Source organism: Cygnus olor, chromosome 4 (assembly GCF_009769625.2).
Source record: "Cygnus olor isolate bCygOlo1 chromosome 4, bCygOlo1.pri.v2, whole genome shotgun sequence".
In the NCBI taxonomy this organism is placed as follows: domain Eukaryota; kingdom Metazoa; phylum Chordata; class Aves; order Anseriformes; family Anatidae; genus Cygnus; species Cygnus olor.
In genome coordinates, this window is record NC_049172.1 from 36,125,605 (window position 1) to 36,145,886 (window position 20,282).

The following is a 20,282-nucleotide window of genomic DNA, read 5'->3' on the forward strand; positions in this document are numbered from 1 at the left end:
GCCCACATTAAGAAGAAGAGGAGGATTTTTATTTTTTTTTTATTTTTTTTAGAAAAAAAGATTTTTACTTGGAAGGAAAAATAAACACTTCTACTATTGAGTGTCAAATTAAAAGAACATTTTCAGGAAGGCTACTTTTCCTGAAGCTAATAATCTCAGCTTCAATAATCTCAGTTTTAAAGCAAAATTATTTATCATCTTCCATTTTGCTCATTTAAAGCAAAGTAGAGCAGGAGTCCACCAATACCACTGCACCTAGCCTAAAAAAAAGAATGACAAATTGAATAATATCTGAGTGCCTGTACAACCATGCCCCTTCTGTATATTGCCTCCTGCAAAAGCCTTGTGCCTGTCTCCTTCCTCATTTCTGCCTCCCATCCCATAGGTAATACAACTCAATTCTTTAAAATCCCCTCAAACATTAGCATCAGCTCTAACCATTTGACAATTTCTTTAAAAATAACAGCTTTAGGCCCACTTGTCTCAAGAACCTGAAAGAAATCAAAATCTTATCCCAAGAGTTGTTAATACAACTGCAACTGCTCTCTGTAACACCAAGTTCTCTGAGAACACAAGAATGGGAACAAACAAACAGGCAGAAAAACAAGATACACCAAAGTCTTTAAGTAAAAGTAGCTCCACCAGATTTGCCAGTACCCATAAATATACCCAGCTGCTGAAGGAAAAAAACAATAACACAAATGCATTAGCAAGTCTGAAATGCCAACATTTAAGTGTCTATAAGGAACGATTTCAATTTTGCTTTAAAATGTCAGTATGCATATCCACCACAAGGAGAGAAAAAGTTTTGCAGCACCAATAAACAGATCAGGGTTGATCTCAAAGCTCTGGATGCACACCAAGTCCTACTGAACTTAGTGAAACACTTTCAGCTTACCTTGGCTGTTCTGATGGACAGACAGCAGCAGTTTTGAACTCAGCTATATGACCTTATTAGCAAAAAAAAAATTTTGAATTCTTCACTGCTGTTTTCTAAAAACTACTAACACCATGAAGATGTCTAGGACTTCCAATATTTTTAGCTAAGGCTGAACACCACAGTGCAATATACAGCATGTATCAATGTTCTGTGCTTTGCTATTTTGACAGTTTCCTTGAATAATCTTCTTTCTCTGCTTTCTTACATGTTTTAAGCCTCACTATCATAGAGTGCTTTGTAAAATGTCATACACTTGCTTTTCAAGGACAAAACAAACCCCCATATTGTTCAACCCATTCATACCACATGTTTCTTCACAAGATTAGTATCGTTTAACACAAAATCTGGAAATGCAAAGTAAAGCATGGAATACTAACCTTTACGAAAGATATTCAAATCTACAGTTGAAATGGTATTACTGCGTGAGGGTGGCATTCCTGCTGTAGGGATGCAATAACTACTATCAGTATCTGAAGCAGTACGAGTAATGCTACATGTTTCCACAGGAGATCGATCTGCAGCGTGGTGAGGTTTTGGTGGCCGAGGTGGAGGAATATCTGGAATAGTCTCTAGTTTTGATGTCTGAGACATTGTTCCTTCCGGAAAAGTTCGTGGAATCTGGTAAGTACCTCCAGGTGTGGGGGGAATGTCATAACTAATGGAGATGTGTCTCAACTGTGCATCTAACAAAGATGTTGCTGATGGCGTGTTGAAAACGTGCTGCTCTCCTTCTGCATCAGTCCCAGTTGGAGATGCTGCCTTCGGTAGAACATCCTGTGAATAACTCCTAGGCAGGTTATAAAGGCTGGAATCTGCCAATGCCAGTCCAGTACGAGAAGGAGGAGAGTCATAGACACCTTGCTGCTGAAAAAAGCCATTCACAGCGTGCTTGCTCACTGATGGAGCAGGATTTTTGTGGGAGGGCACGTTATCATTGCAGTCTGTTTCAGAAGAGCTGGATTTTGCAGAGTCAGCATGAGATCTACACAGGAGATGAAGAGATTAAAACATTGATGAACATACAAAGAAAACAAACATTAGACACAATAAAGACAACATATAAACAACTGAAAAGTGTAGCAGCCTCTTCCAACTTTTTCAAACTGAGATGCAGGAACCTAACTATTAAACAAACAGTAGTATTTAAGCAGAATCCTAAGTGATTACATGTATACAAACCCATGCACGTGAAACAGGTAACAACACAAGTGTGCAGCTTTAGTAACAGCTCAACAAGTTGATGTTTCATAAAGCAAGTGATTTCCAGGAAGATACCAAGCCAAACTAAAGCAGAGTTTGTTTAGGGGTTGAAGGATTTTTATTTTAACCCATCCTGTGAACTAGCAGCACTTTGATGTGCTTAAGGTGAAAATGCACTCAATCCTTGGGTTCACAATACTTGCCAGTTCTAACCAGCATGAAAAAAACGATCGAATATGACTGCTTGCAATGCCCTAAAGTTTGTGCCTCAAGTTATGTACTGACCATATAACACTGATTCAAAATACATAAATCAGGAAAGGAAGAAAGAAAAACTGAGATAAGAGGAAGACAGACTGCTCTTTGGGGCAACAAATCCATACAATGTGTGCAACAGAGTGTTTTGTCTTGAACACAAAGCAGTGCTGTTAGATAAAACTGCATAGTGGTTTGCCTTTGATTTCTTAGCAACTTCGATCTTCAATGAGAATTGCACTCATTAATACTGGTACTAACCAACATGGAATGCCAAAACCTGCGATTTCTTTTTTTCTGGTGGGAGGAGGAGGTGGGATGGTATGTAAGCCTCCCCAGTTACATTGCTCCACATGGCAGAGAAATTCCAAGTCTTATTCCTTGCTTAAATCCATGTCAAGACAACAGCAAAAATACAGAGGTGAAGTTAATGCAGTCCATACAGTTTATTTTACCTTAACTCCCTTTTTAATTACCACAGGACTATATGATTGTGCTTGTGTATACATACGTATGTAAATATTTCAGCATGTGTATGCATCAAGGAATAGCTGCTATACTACTCATATTACTACTTATATTAAGCAACTGGACCACGCAGTTTGCAAAGCTTCTGAGGAACAAAATACAGAAGTCAACAGTATGAGTACCACCAGAAGCATTTTTTCCCTTAAAAGACTCTCATCCTAGAAATTCTAAAAGTGACCAGAACTAGAACTTAACATTCAAATTTCAAATTGTCGGTAAGATCACATTTTTATTTTTATTTTTTTTTAACTGAAGGGACAGCTGGATTTATCTCACAGGGTTCTACTAACCTGAGGAGAAAGGAATCCAAGTTTAACTATTCACTTACGTTTCCTCTGTAGTCATTGGAGAAATGGATATAGGGTGAAACAACCCATACTTCTTTAATATCTACTCCAAAATGATGAAACACTCTTAAAGTGCCTCTCTCCACCAGCTATCACGGGAACTGATGCGATTAGCTTAGAGTGGACATTTGCAGTCAAAAAAAAAGGCCAGTCATTTAGCACATCTTTTTTACTGTATTTAATAGCACAGATGCTATCTTCCATCAGCCTGAATAGCCTATGAGATGTTTTCTCTGGCTTTAATTATGACATTTATTTCTATTAGCTTGGTTTTTGCACTTTTTATTTTTTTATTTTTTAATATACTAATTTTGCTCTGGTTACTATTTTTAATGTAGTTTAAGTTCTCGCTCAATGGTCAGAATTAGCTTCTGTCTCTGAACATTAATCTGCATTTAGTTTAATAGGAATTCCCCAAAAAATGTTCCCATTAAGTATTTACCCTTGGCAAAACCAAGGAAGTGAATCTTATATTCCTTACATTGCCAACCATCAAAAACATGTATCTCTTCTTTGCTAACAGTTTACTTCCTTTGCCTCAGAGCTTCAAAAGTTGAGTAATGAACCACTGGAAATTTAACACCACTGCAAAAAAATACAGCACATAGGACTGAAGGACGTACATAAGGTTACAGAGCGCTTTACAAATTGTGAACATAGTGAGTAGTAACACTCTGTGCTTCGCCTCTGATGCAGTCCTTGCTCTCTATTTTAAGGATTAATTCAAAAGCTCCTTACTTTCAAGACACTCTTCTAGTTCTGTGGTATTCATCTGGGCCAAACTCACAGCAAAATTCACATTCATTGTACTTAAGCAAATACAGGATGGATTGTGATCTGTATTTTATATGTTACAAAAATAAAGTGGGCAGTCTAGAGAAGCTGGACATCGACAATTAATTGTAGAGCCAGAATTTTAATTCTAGTTGACCATGATATATCTTTATACGAAAGAATTCCCAAAACTACAGAAATCACATAAATACTACCATATATCTTACAAAAGGAGTACAGAAGTGCACTTAATCAAAAAAAGGGTTGACTCAATCTTATTTTTCAATTATTGGCTTGTACGTGTACTGGGATCACTTCCACCCATTTAGCCATGCACCAGAACTCAAACAACCTATAAACATTTTCACACACAAAAGCAGAGCACATGTCCTTAAAAATCTTATCAGTTCTAGGCACTACGGTGGTTTTACAGACATGAAGACATATTATAATGATGCCAAGTTATATTTGATTCTAAATAAGTACAACATGCAGGGGTATATATCCAAAGCTCAAGATGCAACTACAGCACATGTACGATGCCATCGCTTAAGCATTACCAATCGTGTGGAAGCAACATTTAGGAGTTCTTCCGGGTGTCCGTAAATGCTGCTGCTTCTTTCTTGACCAAAAGCAGTTGTGAAAACATAAGACTTTCAAAAACTGACACAAAGCAGCCAGACCAGTCAATTGCTTAGCTGATGGCAGCAGTACACATTGCTCATTACAAGAGGGCTTTTCTGATTTACTTCAGATTTTGAAATGAAATCTTTTGGAATCAAATTCCTAGTCTATTGAAATAGTTTTCAAAATATGAATGTGTTGCAACCAATCTGATTTTGCAAGAGCAAAAATTTGAAGACAGTCTGAGAAAGCAGTTTATGCCAAAATGAAGATGGAATTCAGCCTTTGAGGTTCAAATAGATTTCACAAGTCAGTATTAACTACTGATCATGACAAGAAGAACATATACCATTTCGAAAATCTAACTCTATATTTGATTCATGTTAGCTCAAGGAAAGTTAGATTAGGACCACAGATCCACGACAGATTTTATTTTAAGAACTTCTGATACAGGATGCTTGATGACTTCTGCTATGTTTTCAACAACACCAAAAAACTCATCAGTTGACTTAAACACTCCACTAACTTTTGGTTAATAAGGTAAGTATTAAGGTTTCTTTGCAGTTCAGATTAAAATAAAAGGCAAAATCTGATATAACAACAAAAACTACTAACCCTCTTTATAAGCAGAGGATAACTAATGAACTCAGTGTTTGCAGATGTGTGCATCGCATCTGCAGATTACACTAAGTGGCCAAACTATTCCTTACTCAGTACTAAGAAGAGATAATTGTGTAGCCAGCTGGTCCACAAGGACTGTGCATTAAGACTCACAGAGCAGAGGTGGGATATTGGGGGCAAAACAAGCAAGTCCATTGCCATGTACTAAAAACTAATTGTTGACAGAGACTGAGGAGAAAAGATTTCAAAATGTTTTAGTCTGAGGAGCAATCTCCCATTTTGGAATATGCTGGGTATGATCTGGCTTTGCCGGTCATCCTTTCAAGCTGATTCTTTTTGCATCTGCAGGAATCAACACAATAGATAAATAGAATACTATAAACCAAGTGGCAGCAAAAACACTCTTGTGTGCCAGCAGTCTGGGACAGAAACAGCAAGCATAGTAAAAAATGTGGATAAAACATCTCTATGGTGATTACAGCTATTTTCAGAAAATGGAAGCCAAGGTTACGTAGTTTCTTCTATTAAAACTCACAGAACACCATGCAAGACGTATCTGAAACAAATATTTTCAGGCAAGTTAATGGCTCTGTGATGAAATTCTCACACACGTTCCGAGAACAGCTACTGTTCACTCACTGCAGTGGAATCTTTTTACTTTCAAAATCTTCTAAGAGAAGGTATTCCTGCCCTTCTTCAGAGATAAAGGGTGACCCTTGGCTGGTTCATAAACATAAGAAAAATGAGGAAGACAGCATTATTTCCATATACATCTTGAATGAGCCAGAACAATAAGGGTTTCGGAAACAGTGTTTGGCTTAATTTTCTAATTTATGATCCAAATATGAACGTCACAATCACACTAAATGCTACAGTTGAACAATACTCTTTCTCAAGCCAACAGTGATCAGAGCATAAAACTATTTTAGACAAAATACAGCATGATAATTATAACTGCAAGTACTGTGTCCAAAATCATCTCACAACACTATGTGGTGTATTGCATGACACCATAAGGAAGCATTTCGAAATTATTTGTTCTGAAACACAAGAACTCCAAAAAAATCTGAACAGGCAGGTTGGCCACAATCTCTGTGTTTCTCAGTTACCCACCTCACCTGTAAAAGAACCCCAAAGTTTTAAAAACAAATTCAGTCATTCCCTGCTTATCTATAAAACAATGTGCAAAATTAGAGCAGAAAACATTCTCTTTCCATACTGGCAGCTTGAAAATCCAAATATAAAACACTACAGAAATAAACCACTCAAGTAACACCACCTACCTATTATTTTAATGTAAACGGTACCTATTTATTAAGATTTGCTTTTAATGGATGTTTGCATACTGTTCTTCCCCATTAAAATAAAGGTTGCCTGAAACACACAAATGAATTGTTCCAAATTTGGAATCAATAGGAAAATGATGCAGAATGATGCAGACTTGTATTTCTTCTTCACCTGCAAGGAGGTAGATTGGGGTAACGAACAGTGTCCTCTAACATACCATTTAAGTAACATGCTACAAAGATACATAAAGCTCTAAGTCCATAGGAATTATATATCCTGTATATGTTGGCCCAAATCCATCACAATACCTGTACCAGACACGAGACACACACAATCTTTTTACAGTTGAACAAACTCCAGCGTAACTACTATTCTGAATTTTCATTATTAAAGCCTTGTTAATAAAAGGACATAACTCTGTAGTGAATTTACTTAAACATAATTCAGAAAGCCCGTATCACATGTGTTTAAAACACATTTAAACCATCTCTACAGTCCCAATTACTTCATTCAGATCTTAATCATTTCTCTTTTCATTTTTATCTCCACTGGACATTGTACCCTCCCCAAACACCCAAATACCTTCTTCTCCTATATTACTGATGTCTTTCTCAAGTAATTTTGGAGGCTATCCATGGACTCTATACCTTGCCCCATTTTGTGCCTTCATCTATGGTCTTAGACTTCACTGTCTCTACTTAACCCACAAGCTGTACAACTGCTGAAGTCAGATCAATTTCATATCCCAGCCTTGATAACTCAAAAAAAAAAAAAACCCTCTTCATTTGGTACTGGAAATCCACTCTGTGCCCATCCCTTGCAGAAACAAATGGGCACTCAGACATTTCTGATGAGTCAGGGCTCTGAAATGAGCAGAGACTGCTTTGCCAAGCCATTATGGAAACGGAACCAAACTTTTTGATTATTTTTTTGGGGAAAAACTACATACCTCCCAGGCACCATCAGCTTCTGAACATCACTAAGCATGTAACCACCACTCAAGTCAGACTCTGTGTTTCCTTTTCTCTACAGGATGCTTTGGGGCATGCCGTGCTGCCTGTAAGCTGCACATTCCATACACCGGGGGAACTGTAGGCTCATTCCTCCGTTTTATAATGAAGACTGTGAGGAGTGCATACTTGCCTACCATGCAATCATTGGTGAACGGAGCAGGAAACTCCTCAGGCACAACAGAGCAAGTTAAAAATGCCAAGGGAGCAGAGAGCACATGGCACAGGTAAAACTGGCAGAGCATCAAGGTGCTGAGGAAGAAGGCACCGCCACTAAAGATATGGCCCTAAGGGAGTATGCGAAATGCTCACAAAAACACTTTTCAAAGGAAGCTTTCCTCAGCCTTCAATATGTTTTCTTGCTATCACAAAAAGAATATGCTATTTTGTTTCTTAAACTGCAAATACCCTCAGCATATTTCATTTTAAATTACTGCAGAAAAGCAGCTTTCAAGAGACTTATAACTTTCTCCCAGATAATATTCGAGGTTCGAAGGAGTTCTGGAGATTATCTGCTCCAGCTCTTCCAATACCTCTAAATAGAGCCAACTTCAAAGTCAGGTGAGGCTCCCCAGGGCCTCCTCACCCAGTCAAGTTTTTTGCTTGCTTGTTTGCTTTTACATCTCAAAGTATATAGATTTCACTAACTCCTTGGGGTTGCCACCATGATCCATTCTGGAAAAAATACAGTGACATTTCCCAGGTAGTTACTGTAAATATCACATCCTCCTATGCAGAAGGTGCTGCACATCTATTTAAGTTATAAGTAGCAGTTAGAAATATATGTGCGTTTGATTCAGCCTGGAACCACTGCATTCATTTGATGCCTCAGATTGGTGATTTCTTTTCAAGAATGCAACACGGGCCTAGTGCTCAAACAACTTAGTAGTGCTTCAAGAAGTTGAAGCAGAAAAAGAGGAGAAGCAAAGTTATCAGCAACTTCCCCCACAGTTCACAGGCATCCAAATCTGTGGCGACTCAACAAGAAAGAAGTGCTTTTAGCACAAATATCCTTGGCCTGTACAAATAAGTGTTATTAGAAAAACAACATAACTTACCTCACAGGTTCAGGTTTTTTACTCTGGCAGTTTATTAGCAGTAGGTAGTCTTGAGGATCTTCTTGACCAGAGGAAGACTCTAGTGGGGGGATATTAATAAGCTGATAAGGAGGAGGTAGGGAAGATTCTGCTTGCATGGAAGGCGGTGAAGTGTTGACAGGCAAGGGTAACTCAGCAGATGCTTGTAAAGAACTGACCGGTGGCTTCACAGCATCTGCAAACACAAAAGCATAGCACTTGGTACAATGAAGAAATGGTCTTACAACACTACAAAAACATTTATTAACACAACGTAAGTTTGTATTGTTTTTAAATTCAACATTGTAAAGTCAGTGGACATAAGAAAACCTTAGTCCTGGATACTAACATTTGTATTTATCTTTAAATCCCTGTAATCTCTTCATATTTTTTCAAACTGCAATCAAACTCTTAATTTTGCCTTGGTAATAGACGTTATGCCTTGGCTGTATGACTTATTTAACCTGTTTTTGAGTCACAGAAAAAACAAAGATGCTGACAGCTCCACTAAAACAGCTAAGAACACAATTCTATTGTTTTAATCAAGAGCAGACACAGGCTCATAGCTTATTACTTGAATTTCAAAACCTGAGTCAGCACTTGCATATATATAGATAGACACAGATATTTTCATCCCTTAGCGACCAAGGTCACTTCATTTCAGATTAGTCACCCTTTGAGAACTGGGCTCTCTCAATAGCTGAAAAGCAACAGGAAAGATGCTGCTTTTGCAATGGAAGATTCCTTATGGCTAAAATAGAGACACAATAGCTACCCTGTTCCTCTAGGCACCCCTCATTACATACACCAACTTTATATTTTAGTACAGTAAATGTGGTTATGCCTTTTTTTAAGGCATTGTAATTTTTCTATATTCCTATTCATATATATACTAGCCTTTTTTTTTTTCCTCTCCTGACTATTAAATTACCTGGGATACTGGAAAATATTGACATTATCAAACACTCGTTTTATTTTTTGCATTGTTTCAATGATTCATAGACTAAGAACAACATAATTAAACCAACTATTCCTTAATTATCAAGGCTCCCGCATACTTGCAACTCATTGTCCTTTCCATTTTGTGCATCCCATGAACAGACACTGATTATGAACACTGTTTAAATGAACATATTATCCAAGCGAAGCTGCTCCTTTAAAGCTCATGGGCCAGGTATGGACTACATAATAACTTCATCCAGCTTCTGCTCCCCAGCACTATCCTGGTAGACACCAGATGAACAGACCAGAATATAGCCCATCTGCTTACAGTTCTGTGTACACAAGGTACAAGTGATTTAAATGTGGAAATAGGAATAGCAGTATTTGCTTTGAACTTCCCTAGCACTTACACAGGCTCAGAAATTAAATCCCACCACACACATGCAGGTGGAATAAGTCTAGATGTACCAAAGTTTCTCAACTCAGCCTACCTGAAAAGGTAGGATAACCTACGAGAAGCTTTTATAGAAGGCTGGACCTGACCTATCCATCAAACATGTCAGCAGAACAAAGGCAATACCAGACTGCACCCAGTGATCACACACACAACAGCAGAACGGTTTCTTTGCTACATATTAAAATATGAAAATATGAACAATGCTCTATTATTTAGGAATTTCAAGAGGTTGTAGGAGCACATCTGAGGCATCTGCATTAAATAATACAACTGATATTTCTTCATTCCCCCTAATATTGGGGGTTCAATAGCAGAAACAGAGAGGTGTCTGAATGGCCTTATCAGAAACGTACCTTCTTGCTCCTGGAAAAGAAGCAGTAGGAGAAGGGACAGGCAGCTCTCTGAGCCTTCCAGAACTGGGAACCATGCACAAAGTTTACACATGACTAAGAGAGCAAAAGAAAGCTTTCCTGCCAGATATACTACATTCTCTAGCTATGTTTACGGAGAAGCAAGATCTACAAGGGCTTCAGAGTACCCAAGTCACCAGACCCTGTTCCACATCTTTGTTCCACGACCTTCACATCATTAGAACTGGTTGGTGCTGAGTTCACACAAGGGAAAAAAAAGAAATCAAACAGGATGTCCCTGAAGCTTTCGGGGAAGATGGGTATTTCAATTAGACTGTAGGTAGTCAGGAGAGCTTAGCAGGTACATAGTAAGATGCCTGTCTACATAAGGCTGAGGCATTTAAACAAAATCATGTGTTGGCATTCCCAGGAAGAATAACCGATTCAATAGCAACTTTCCAGGGGAAAAACAAAATCAAGAAGCTTGAAGAAAGAATAAGCAACGTAGAGGACCAATACAGCATGTTTGGAGAAAGAAAAATTACTTCCTTAAAAAAAAGAGTGAGAAAAAAATAAAAGTTGAAGGCTTGCTCTATCTTGTAAATAGTGACACGGGTAAGGTGATGAAGGCCATTAGGCTAAATATACTGGCTCAGATGTGAAGTTTCTAAGCCCATGATGCCACCTCTGATAGTGGCCTGTTGTAAACAGGCTGAGCACAAGCAGCAAGGCAAGCCTGGCATCCTGCCCCCAGCTTCTGAGGCTCTACGGCTTTGGGACATCCCAGTGCAGAGGCTGCATCCAGAGTTTGTGCTTGCCAGCCTCTGAATCTCTCTTACCTCTTTTGAGTACCTTTATTTATTTATTTTTGACTTCCACAATATCCCGTGACAGCAGTTCCACAAGATACTATGTATGGCATGAAAAACTACTTCCTATTGATTCAAACCTTCAGCTTGATCACTTCAAGTGATATCCTTCAGCTCCACTCCTAAGAGAAATAATGAACATTTGTTCCCAATTCATTGTTCCCCCATTCAATGGGGATATTCTCAACTTTATGGAACTTTGTCACAGCTTCACTGACTTGGTGCTGCCTATTTTTTCTTGGTACAGAAACCATCTCATTGCAGAGCTTGTTTTCCTTCACTCCCACCTTTCCTAGCTCTATTACTTCTTTCCTGAAGAGGGAAACTAACTGTTGCATAAAACACACAAAATTTGATCACACTTATTGATTTACAAAGATATAACGATATTTCACTCTTCCTATTCCAACCATTTGGCTTTCGACTATTACTGATGATTAAAGGTGACACTGTCAAAATGCCCAGAAGGTGCTCATGATCTCTTCTCTAAGCAAGGATTTGGAGCCAATTAGCATTAAGGGATCATTAGCAGCGCTTCCCTTATGACAGGCTGTCTCGTTTACTTTGAGGGACACCATTTGACAAAATCCCCGAGTCCTCCTACAGATTTTTTTTGTTGGTGGTGTGCTTTTTTTTTCCTGGTATTTTGTAGGTGTTAAATGGTGTAGGCTACTGCCTGCTTTAATTCAGTCTCAAGTTCTTCACCGCGGGGCCACTTCTTACTCACCTTATGCATTCAAGCTATTTCAAATTTGACTACCAAGAAAACAGAAATGTTAACGACTTATCACTGATCAAACGAGTGCTGTTTTCCTATCTGTACCCTCAAGAACATTCTCTTTAGCCACTTACTTCACAAGCTGATATGAAGAAGAGGGTTTATCCCAGCAGCGTATTATGATTTCAAAGAGTACAATAATCAGCTTGCTTCATTCTGAACCAGCAGATTTTTAGGGAAGGGGTCATCTGCACACCAAAGAGCCTCGTAAGTCATTTGGTTTGTTCCCAGAGCTCAGACACTAGAGCTGCTTTGAAACAACTGGGAGCTGGAAAAACATCCAGAATATTTAACATGCAAACGAGCGTAAAAAGAATCCTGTTTTGTTTTTATAATTCTTGCATTTGGTACAGCTAGAATAAGCAGCTTTCTCAGAAGATACCTTTTGTCATTTAATTTGCTAAAAGCAGTTAATGGCATCACCTTTTCTACAATTTACGCTTTTTTTTTCCTCAGAGCTATACTTATATTTACTCCAATATTAAAACAATAAAAAATCAAGGTGGTAAATAGGAAAACCTTATGAACAAGAATACTACGAATAACCTAGAAGATTTGAGTGTAGGAGTTTACACTTCAGGTGTTTTTTTTGTCAGAAATTAAGTCTTGCTGCACTGTGACATGTAGTGATATACATTCTCTGCTCAATATTCTGATAAACATTTAAAATACTCTGAAAGTGAGCAACGTACACAGTTTCATTACAAGAATCATCACTTCATAACATACCGAAATCGCAATCAAAGAGTAAGAAAAACGCACTCTTTGTGCAACAAAGGTAAGACGACAAAAATAGAAGTGGGATTTTCCCGTTGTACTAATGAATCAGCAACAGATATGCAGCCACATGATTCTACTACTCTATGTCTCATTCCATCTATTTACCATGGTGCAGATGTTCTTATTAAAACAATCAGTGGCCAACAAAATATTAGTGATACCCTTGTACAGAATTTTTCAGATACAACAGTGTTGGCCATAAAAAAAAAATACTATGGTACAGAAAATTCACTAATAACTTCTGCTCTTATATTACTCATTTTTCTACATCTATCCACTATGCAAGCTGCACGTATGTAAAATACCAAATACATGGTACACGTGATTAAATACTTTAATCCTTACATGGACTTTTTTTTTTTTAAGTTAGTCTGTTAAGTCATTATCTCTGCTGCTTAACGTAGCACCATACATCCCAAAATACACTGCTCGGGCTTCCTCTTGTTTCAGCTTCTACACGGTCTCAGATGAAAGATCCTGGAATCAAAGGGCCACATGTGTGTGCACACACACAGCACAAGCATGCATACGCTGATGGGTGCAAACAAACAAGCACTTGCTCTGTTCACATATTTAACTCAATAGATGCAAGCCAGATCCAGCCCAGAAGATGCACGGACACGTTAGTCTGGGTTTGGCAGCACACCAAACTTTCCTAAGAGATGTTTTCAGCAGAAGTGATCAGCTTACAATCAATATGAAACTTATGCAGCGAGCCTCCGTTCTGAACCTTGCTGCTATACAGGGATCAAACCCTTGTAAGTTCTTTAAAAGTCCCTGTGCATTTTGGAAGTGTTTTGTTAACTTAATATCATCTCAAGTATCTCTTCCCTCTCTTCCTGAGGATAACAATATCCTTTTTAAAGAAGGTAACGAATTCAGCAGTTGCTTACTGTATTTTCCGTTCAGGACATCCCTGGCTCCTGCATACAAACCAGAAACATGACCAACTGTTCTAAGTTTCTATCACATGATAACATTTCTAGCTTTCAGAGCTCAATTGTACAATTTAGTACTTAATGCCTGCAGTTCATATGTAAACTTAAGCTCCCCTTTTGGTTACCCATTTAAAATTCAAAAACACCAAAAGCATTTCCACTCAGAATTTCTTCCCCCTCTCCACCTGCAATTTTCTTTTGAAGACTGTTCTTTCAAAAGGGGGGAAAAAAAGGAAAAAGAAACATATGTAGCCCGTTCTCTCCATCTTCAGATGGTATGCAGGCTGGGTGATGCAGGAAAAATAATCAACAAGTACTGTTACAGGGTAACTTCGGTAGGTGCTTGTGAAGAGAAACAGTGCAGCTCACCACATTAAAAAGCTTTTTCCTTCACTATAAAGGTCTAGAGCTCTCCTCCTAGAACAGGCTGCTCTTGTCACATGGCGAGTTTACCCAGCTGCATCACACTGGCTGCAACCACAGACATCTACAGGCTTCCAAAAAGATGTTTTTTAGCGCTCAGCATAATGGTGAACAACACCTCCTGACTCAATAACTAGCAATCTGCAAGCATCTTCCAAGCCACCCTCCTGCAATCCCCTTCTCCAAGCAGCTTGTCAGGCAATCTTAATGGCACAAAAGACGTCCACCAGGAACCAGAGGGAAAAAATAACTTAATTACCTATGCAAATTAGATTCACACTATTTTTCTCAAGGAAAAGAAAAATCAACCTTCCACAGGATTTCCTGTTGAAGGCAGCTAGCAGTTTAACATAAAAACCCCAAACACTCAAGATGAAGGTTCTAACTGCACTCCTGATTGCATGTTTTTTATGTAGGTAGTTTTTCATCATATACTTACAAGAGAAGATGTACCACCACGGATTTTGTGCTCTGCTCGTCATTTGCTCTTAGCCACCCTCCTTAAACACATCATCTGAAGTTGAAGACAGCTTCACGTTCTGTCCTGTATTCCTTTTCTCCTTTGAAAATGGGCAATGGTTATCCCAGCTTTGCCACCTTCCAACTCAGGTCTTTAGCCATCAGCTACCTCTACAAAATCTACAATGCCAAATTTCAGGTCTTTCTCTGGACCAACTTCAAATTTTATTACCACTCTGCAGTTTCTCTAGATGGTATCTGGTGACTGTGACAACTTCCTCCACAGTCTACTCTGACTTCATTCTTAGCAATGACATTGTCACCAAGAAATCACATTTCTACATCTCACCAGCCATTTCCTTCACTTAGAGTAAACATCCAAAAAAGCCCCCACAATAGATGCCTCTGCACCACTGCTACCTCTAAAATTATTACCTCACTTCTGAGATAACTGATCCACAATTCTTATCTGGAGGGTCTCTCTCCTAATGCTTAACTCCATTCAGTGCCACCAGTCACTCATCCTCCTGGCATGTCATCTTTGAGATCACTTTCCTTTTAATTAGTCATAATAAGTGTCAAAAGTCACAGACTGTCATTACATACATCATCTCTACGGTGCAATGTCCTATTATCATGCCTATTAAAATAAACCGGCCTTCTCAGTCTGTTTCCACCTCATGTCTAAGAGTAACAGATTTCCATTCCCTTTTTACTACTCCACTCATATCCATTGAGAAAACTTATTTAAAAGTTTATCACTCTGACAATGCATTTTTCTTAGCATTCCTCCATCTATTTCTCACTTTTGAGACCTTTCATGACCAAGGTACCCAGTATTCATCATGTTATTGACAATGATTTTGATCTGCCAAACAAGCAAGCCTCTATCATCCATTCAATAAGAACATTTTGGGTCTCTTACAGGCTGCCCCTTCATGCAGGAAGGGCATCCTAAATATGTCTAATATCCAACTTTATTTATCTAAGTCCCCTTGATAATTTCTTCTCAGTAATCCCGGAGTTCAACACAGTCCAATAACTGAAGGACTAAGTGAACTTAGCTGTCACCATAATCAAAACTGCCTTATTTGCTCTAACTTCCTACTCCTCTGTTTACATGCTGATGCCTCCTACCACAAATAAGGTAGTATATGACAAGGTACATAAGGGGTGTGCGTGCGTGCGTGTGTGTGTGTGTATGATAAGGTAGATGATCACAAGACCGTTTTCTGTTTCACACTCATGTTACAGGCAACACAATGGTATCCTGCTCTGATACAGAGATCCCAAGCAAAGTACAGTAGCAGTGATACCTGGCCATGCAGCATGGTTCCTTACTGGAGAGAATTCAAGGAGCAGGTAGGAAGGTAGAGTTATGTTCATCCTGCCAGTCATTGCTCTTACACACATGCTATGATGATGTGCCCAAATATAACACATGTATTATCAGTACATGGTTAAAAAATAGTTAGTTGACAATTTTACTGTTCAAAATGCAGAAGGCATGAGAAGTAAATACCAGACAGCAATTGCCTGAACAGGAATTCTGCAAAATTTGAAAGTGTTGTGTGAAGCAAGCTGTAGTTTTTTCAAAGCATGATCTGTGATACTCTCCTTATGACAAGGGAAATTTTCTTTAGCACATGTAAGTTATTTGTGTAAATTTAAGCATAGCTTTCAACATCTTTTTCTTCTTTTCCTTTTTTTCTCCTCCTGTTTCACTTCATCATTGCTGTCTTTATTCAAAAGACTACATGCAAGTAACATGTTTGCATATAGTAAGATCATTTCCTCCTTCCCTTGCACTGCCAAATATGCAATTCACTGAATTACAGACGCACTGAGCTCGATCACGTATAAAACACTGATCACGAATGTCTACTCAATTCTAGGGAAGGACCTTCACAGCCTTCTTTCAGGACCTGTGCTTAAATATTCTTGGAAAGTTTTCCCTTATTGTTGCATCTCTCACCAAAAATAAAACAAATTGCTTCTCTTTAGGTAACAATTGATCCATCACATCCTGCTTATCACAAGTTTTTATACTTTTAAAAACAACTATTCCCAAAGCATTTTCTTTCTGGGAAGAAAAGAAACTGTTTCAACTGTTCTCCTCATCGATCACTTAAAAATCCATTTCCTCTACTCCTATTGTTCTTTCAACATTTATCCTCATCCTCCTGGAAACTCAGACCACAGTATTTCGGCTGAGGTCTCCACAGCGCCAAGAAGAGAATGGTCATTTCCCATGTCCGTTTTGCTTCTCCATCCCAGAAGGTCTCACTGGAGTTCCAAGCACACAAATAACTGGCAGCATGCTTTCACTTAGAGTTGCAGTTTAACCTCTACATGACTAAACCATACCTACCTTATATTTTGACCTTACACAGAAAATATGAATTCTAAAAGTACAGTAGGAAAATTGGTGGTAAAGCAATTGAGATTCATGCTCATGTGTAGCTCCCCCCCTTTGCATATACATTTTAAAAAGATTCCACTTGAAAACAAAAAGCATTTAATGAAGAAGTTGTAAAATGCACTCACAATTTTCCATATAGAAGTAGAGGAATTATTGAGGTTATTAAAAAATAAACATTTCCTTGATGTTTTGGGCTCATTGCAATCTTAAGAGATAATCTAAGTAATTGTAAAGCCTAAGTTAAAGCAAATTCCTATAAAAAACAATACAATTACATTATAATGTAATTGCTACAGATCACACAAGTCAATGCAATCAGAAAGCTGGAGACTCAATGACTTGTAACGGTAACAAAGGAATGTAAATTACTCTTACTCTCCAAATACAAATATAATCTTGCAGATCTCCAGAATGAATAGATTTCACATGCAAAAATCAATTTCTAGTTGGAAGGTCACAATGGAGTATTAATCATAAATTACTGTGAAAATTGATTTTAGAAGAGGAACAAGAAGAAAATACAGGCTTAGTATTACATGAATCTCTGAATTTTCACTAAGTACGGGAGGAACAATTCAGTACCACACTGAAGCGACTTTTTTTTTTTTTTTTTTTATCTCTGCAGAGTTTTGACTGTCTCTCTTTCTCCCTTATTTCTCCCAAACCCAAACAGCAACTCCATATTCCGTTTCTAACGGCATTAAGTGCCACCTTCTCTTAACTTCTCTTCAAGATTCTAAGGAGACAACCGGACTGGGCTTCCAGACAAACAGCAGCAGGAGCTGCGGGCTGGTGGGGAGCCCCAGTCCTTGATCTAGTAAAGGTGGCTAATGACAGTCCTCTCACAACAAGACCTGCAACCAGTCTGGCAAGAGACATTGTCCAGCTCCAAAGAAAACCATCTTCCATTTCCATAGGCTAAAGGGAAGGTTGGTTATGGCCCATACGTTGTCTTGCTGTCTAGATCCAAACTGAAGTAATAGAGTTTATTTATTGCCTGTGGTAAATTTCACCTGTTCTTTAACTTCCACATAAACTGTACATTAACACAAATTTTGTAAGTATGCCTATGACTTTAAGTCTTCCATTCACAGGTAGATATATCCTATAAAATAAGAATTTGGCAATACACAGACCCTCAGCAACTGATTTTCTGATTTCCCTTTTTTAATTCTTCCCCTATGTATTGCAAGAGCTCACTAATTCCATGAAGCAGACAGAACTGCCATCTTTCAATTACATGAAGCGATGGGGTTGGGGTAATTCAAACAACACTAAAATTCTAAAGATAAAACACAATGAGAGCATAATGGGGAGAAGTTTTATTAATAAAATTGATTCGAAAAACAAACAAAGAAAGAACAGATCCAAACAGGCCACTGTTAGCTCTCTGCATTCATAGAGAATTTCATCAACAGAAAATTAAGGACTAATTAATACATCAGCCCTCAAGCAAGAGAAGGCCTCGTGGTTTTGAGGTGACCCTACTTTTCCATTACGCACAGTGGACAGGCGCTCTCACGTACAACGCAGCAGGCAGATAAGTACATTTCCTCTTTACTTCCCAGATTCCTGGTTTGTCCCCAGAACCAGTGATTTCTGAACATCTCCTGCCCACAGCTGCACTGGTGCATTATCCATCAGAAAGCAATCACCTGCCTGCCTCTCTCCTGTACGTAACAGATGCCTGGCAGACTGAACACTGATTCATATGGCAATCACTTTTAGAAATGTGCTGTGGGTGGTCTCAGTTATATTAAGGATGTCATAAAAACATGCTGTAACTGTCAAAATAAGCGCCCTTCACTGAGTTTGCTATTAGAGTGGTAATCCATGGATGCAGTTTTCATGACAAAGTTTTAGTTCAAAACTGCATTAAGGAGAAAGAGAAGAATCCCTCTTCAGAAATCAAGAATGTTTTCCTGTCATTTTTGGCCATTTGGCTGGAGTAGAGAGAGAGAGAAAAGCCCTACCTCAACCCACAACAACCCCCCCCCCCAAAAAAAAAAAAGGATTTAATTACAGCCCCCCCTTCAGTCAGGCAAGCCTCTTGCGACCCCTATGTGACTGTGCACATGGCTACAGCTATTCATGCAACCCACTAATAAGCAAATAAATAAGGCTAGCTTCAGGAGAAGCAATGGCAATGAGCTGTTTGTAGGTATTTAACACGATCATGTTTCCTACATGCTGCTTTCACACAATGTCTATTTTGGTAGGATTTGAGCTGGAGAGTGGAGAGCTACAAGTTATTTTTTGCTTGTTTCAGCCAGTAAGGAGAGGACATTTTTTCCAAGTTGCAAAGCAGATGGAGAAATGGCAATATTAGAAACTGGACATTTTGCGCCCATTTCTGCTTGCACAGCCATGTACTTTATACCACACAGGATTCCTTTGATGATTATCTTCTGTTTTGCACGATTTTACTTTGATTTTCCCTATATTCTCAAGACCTAACATCATGCAAAACAGAAGAGCATCATTCCATTTCTACGGCACACTTAATTTGTAATGAATTCTTAATATCGCCCTCTGTTCTGCTTACATTTTTTCAAGGTAACAAGGAAATTTCACAGTTAATGCATATGAGTTTTAAAACGTGCTAGCTAAAAATAGTCATTTGATCTTTGGAACAGTCTTTGCATGTAGATAGACCACTTTCTTATGAAAAAAAAACAACAGAACTTACCCTCATCTGTAGGGTTGAACCCACAGATATCACAGATGCATCGGACCCACTTATTCATCTCCTCCTCGCTGTCTGCCACCAGATAGAAAACTCTGTCTATAGTGTTGATATCAAAAATATAACTGTTTTCAAACTCTTTTTTGTTGAATGTTAATCCAGCATCCACTTGCTGACATAAATTTAAGTCAATAATTCGGATAGGCTTCTTGGCATGGTCATTTTTGTAGTATTCCAATACATCTGGATCTCCTGTTAAACGGCCGCTGCGAAGCACAAACCATCTCCTCTTCCATGCCTGAAAATCAGTGAGAAAAAGGGAAAAAAATTAGAAGTAAGAATACTTTCAAATTGTTACATTTTGCATACGGTTTCACCCTGGGTAGAACTGAGTAATAATGAAAAGTTATAATTCAACAGCTGAATTTAACACAATCCATTTACTTATTATTACAGCAATGGACTACAGGATTAGTGAGTTTGTATTTCAAGGTTTATTTCTTCTGTATTCAAGCT

General features: G+C 38.4%; 1 protein-coding gene across 5 annotated transcripts in view; it reads right to left on the bottom strand.

Annotated features, from left to right (window-relative positions):
- The window catches only part of GAB1 (GRB2 associated binding protein 1), a 98,458-nt gene that overhangs the window by 21,833 nt on the left and 56,343 nt on the right, over window positions 1–20,282 (bottom strand). For all 5 annotated transcript variants that reach the window (XM_040554611.1, XM_040554608.1, XM_040554610.1 and 2 more), the window contains exons 2-4: window positions 19,770–20,064; window positions 8,645–8,858; window positions 1,318–1,922 (exon numbers count right to left, since the gene is read on the bottom strand). In XM_040554611.1, coding sequence (XP_040410545.1) covers window positions 1,318–1,922; window positions 8,645–8,858; window positions 19,770–20,064 — 1,114 coding nt within the window. The remainder of the gene's footprint in view (window positions 1–1,317; window positions 1,923–8,644; window positions 8,859–19,769; window positions 20,065–20,282) is intronic.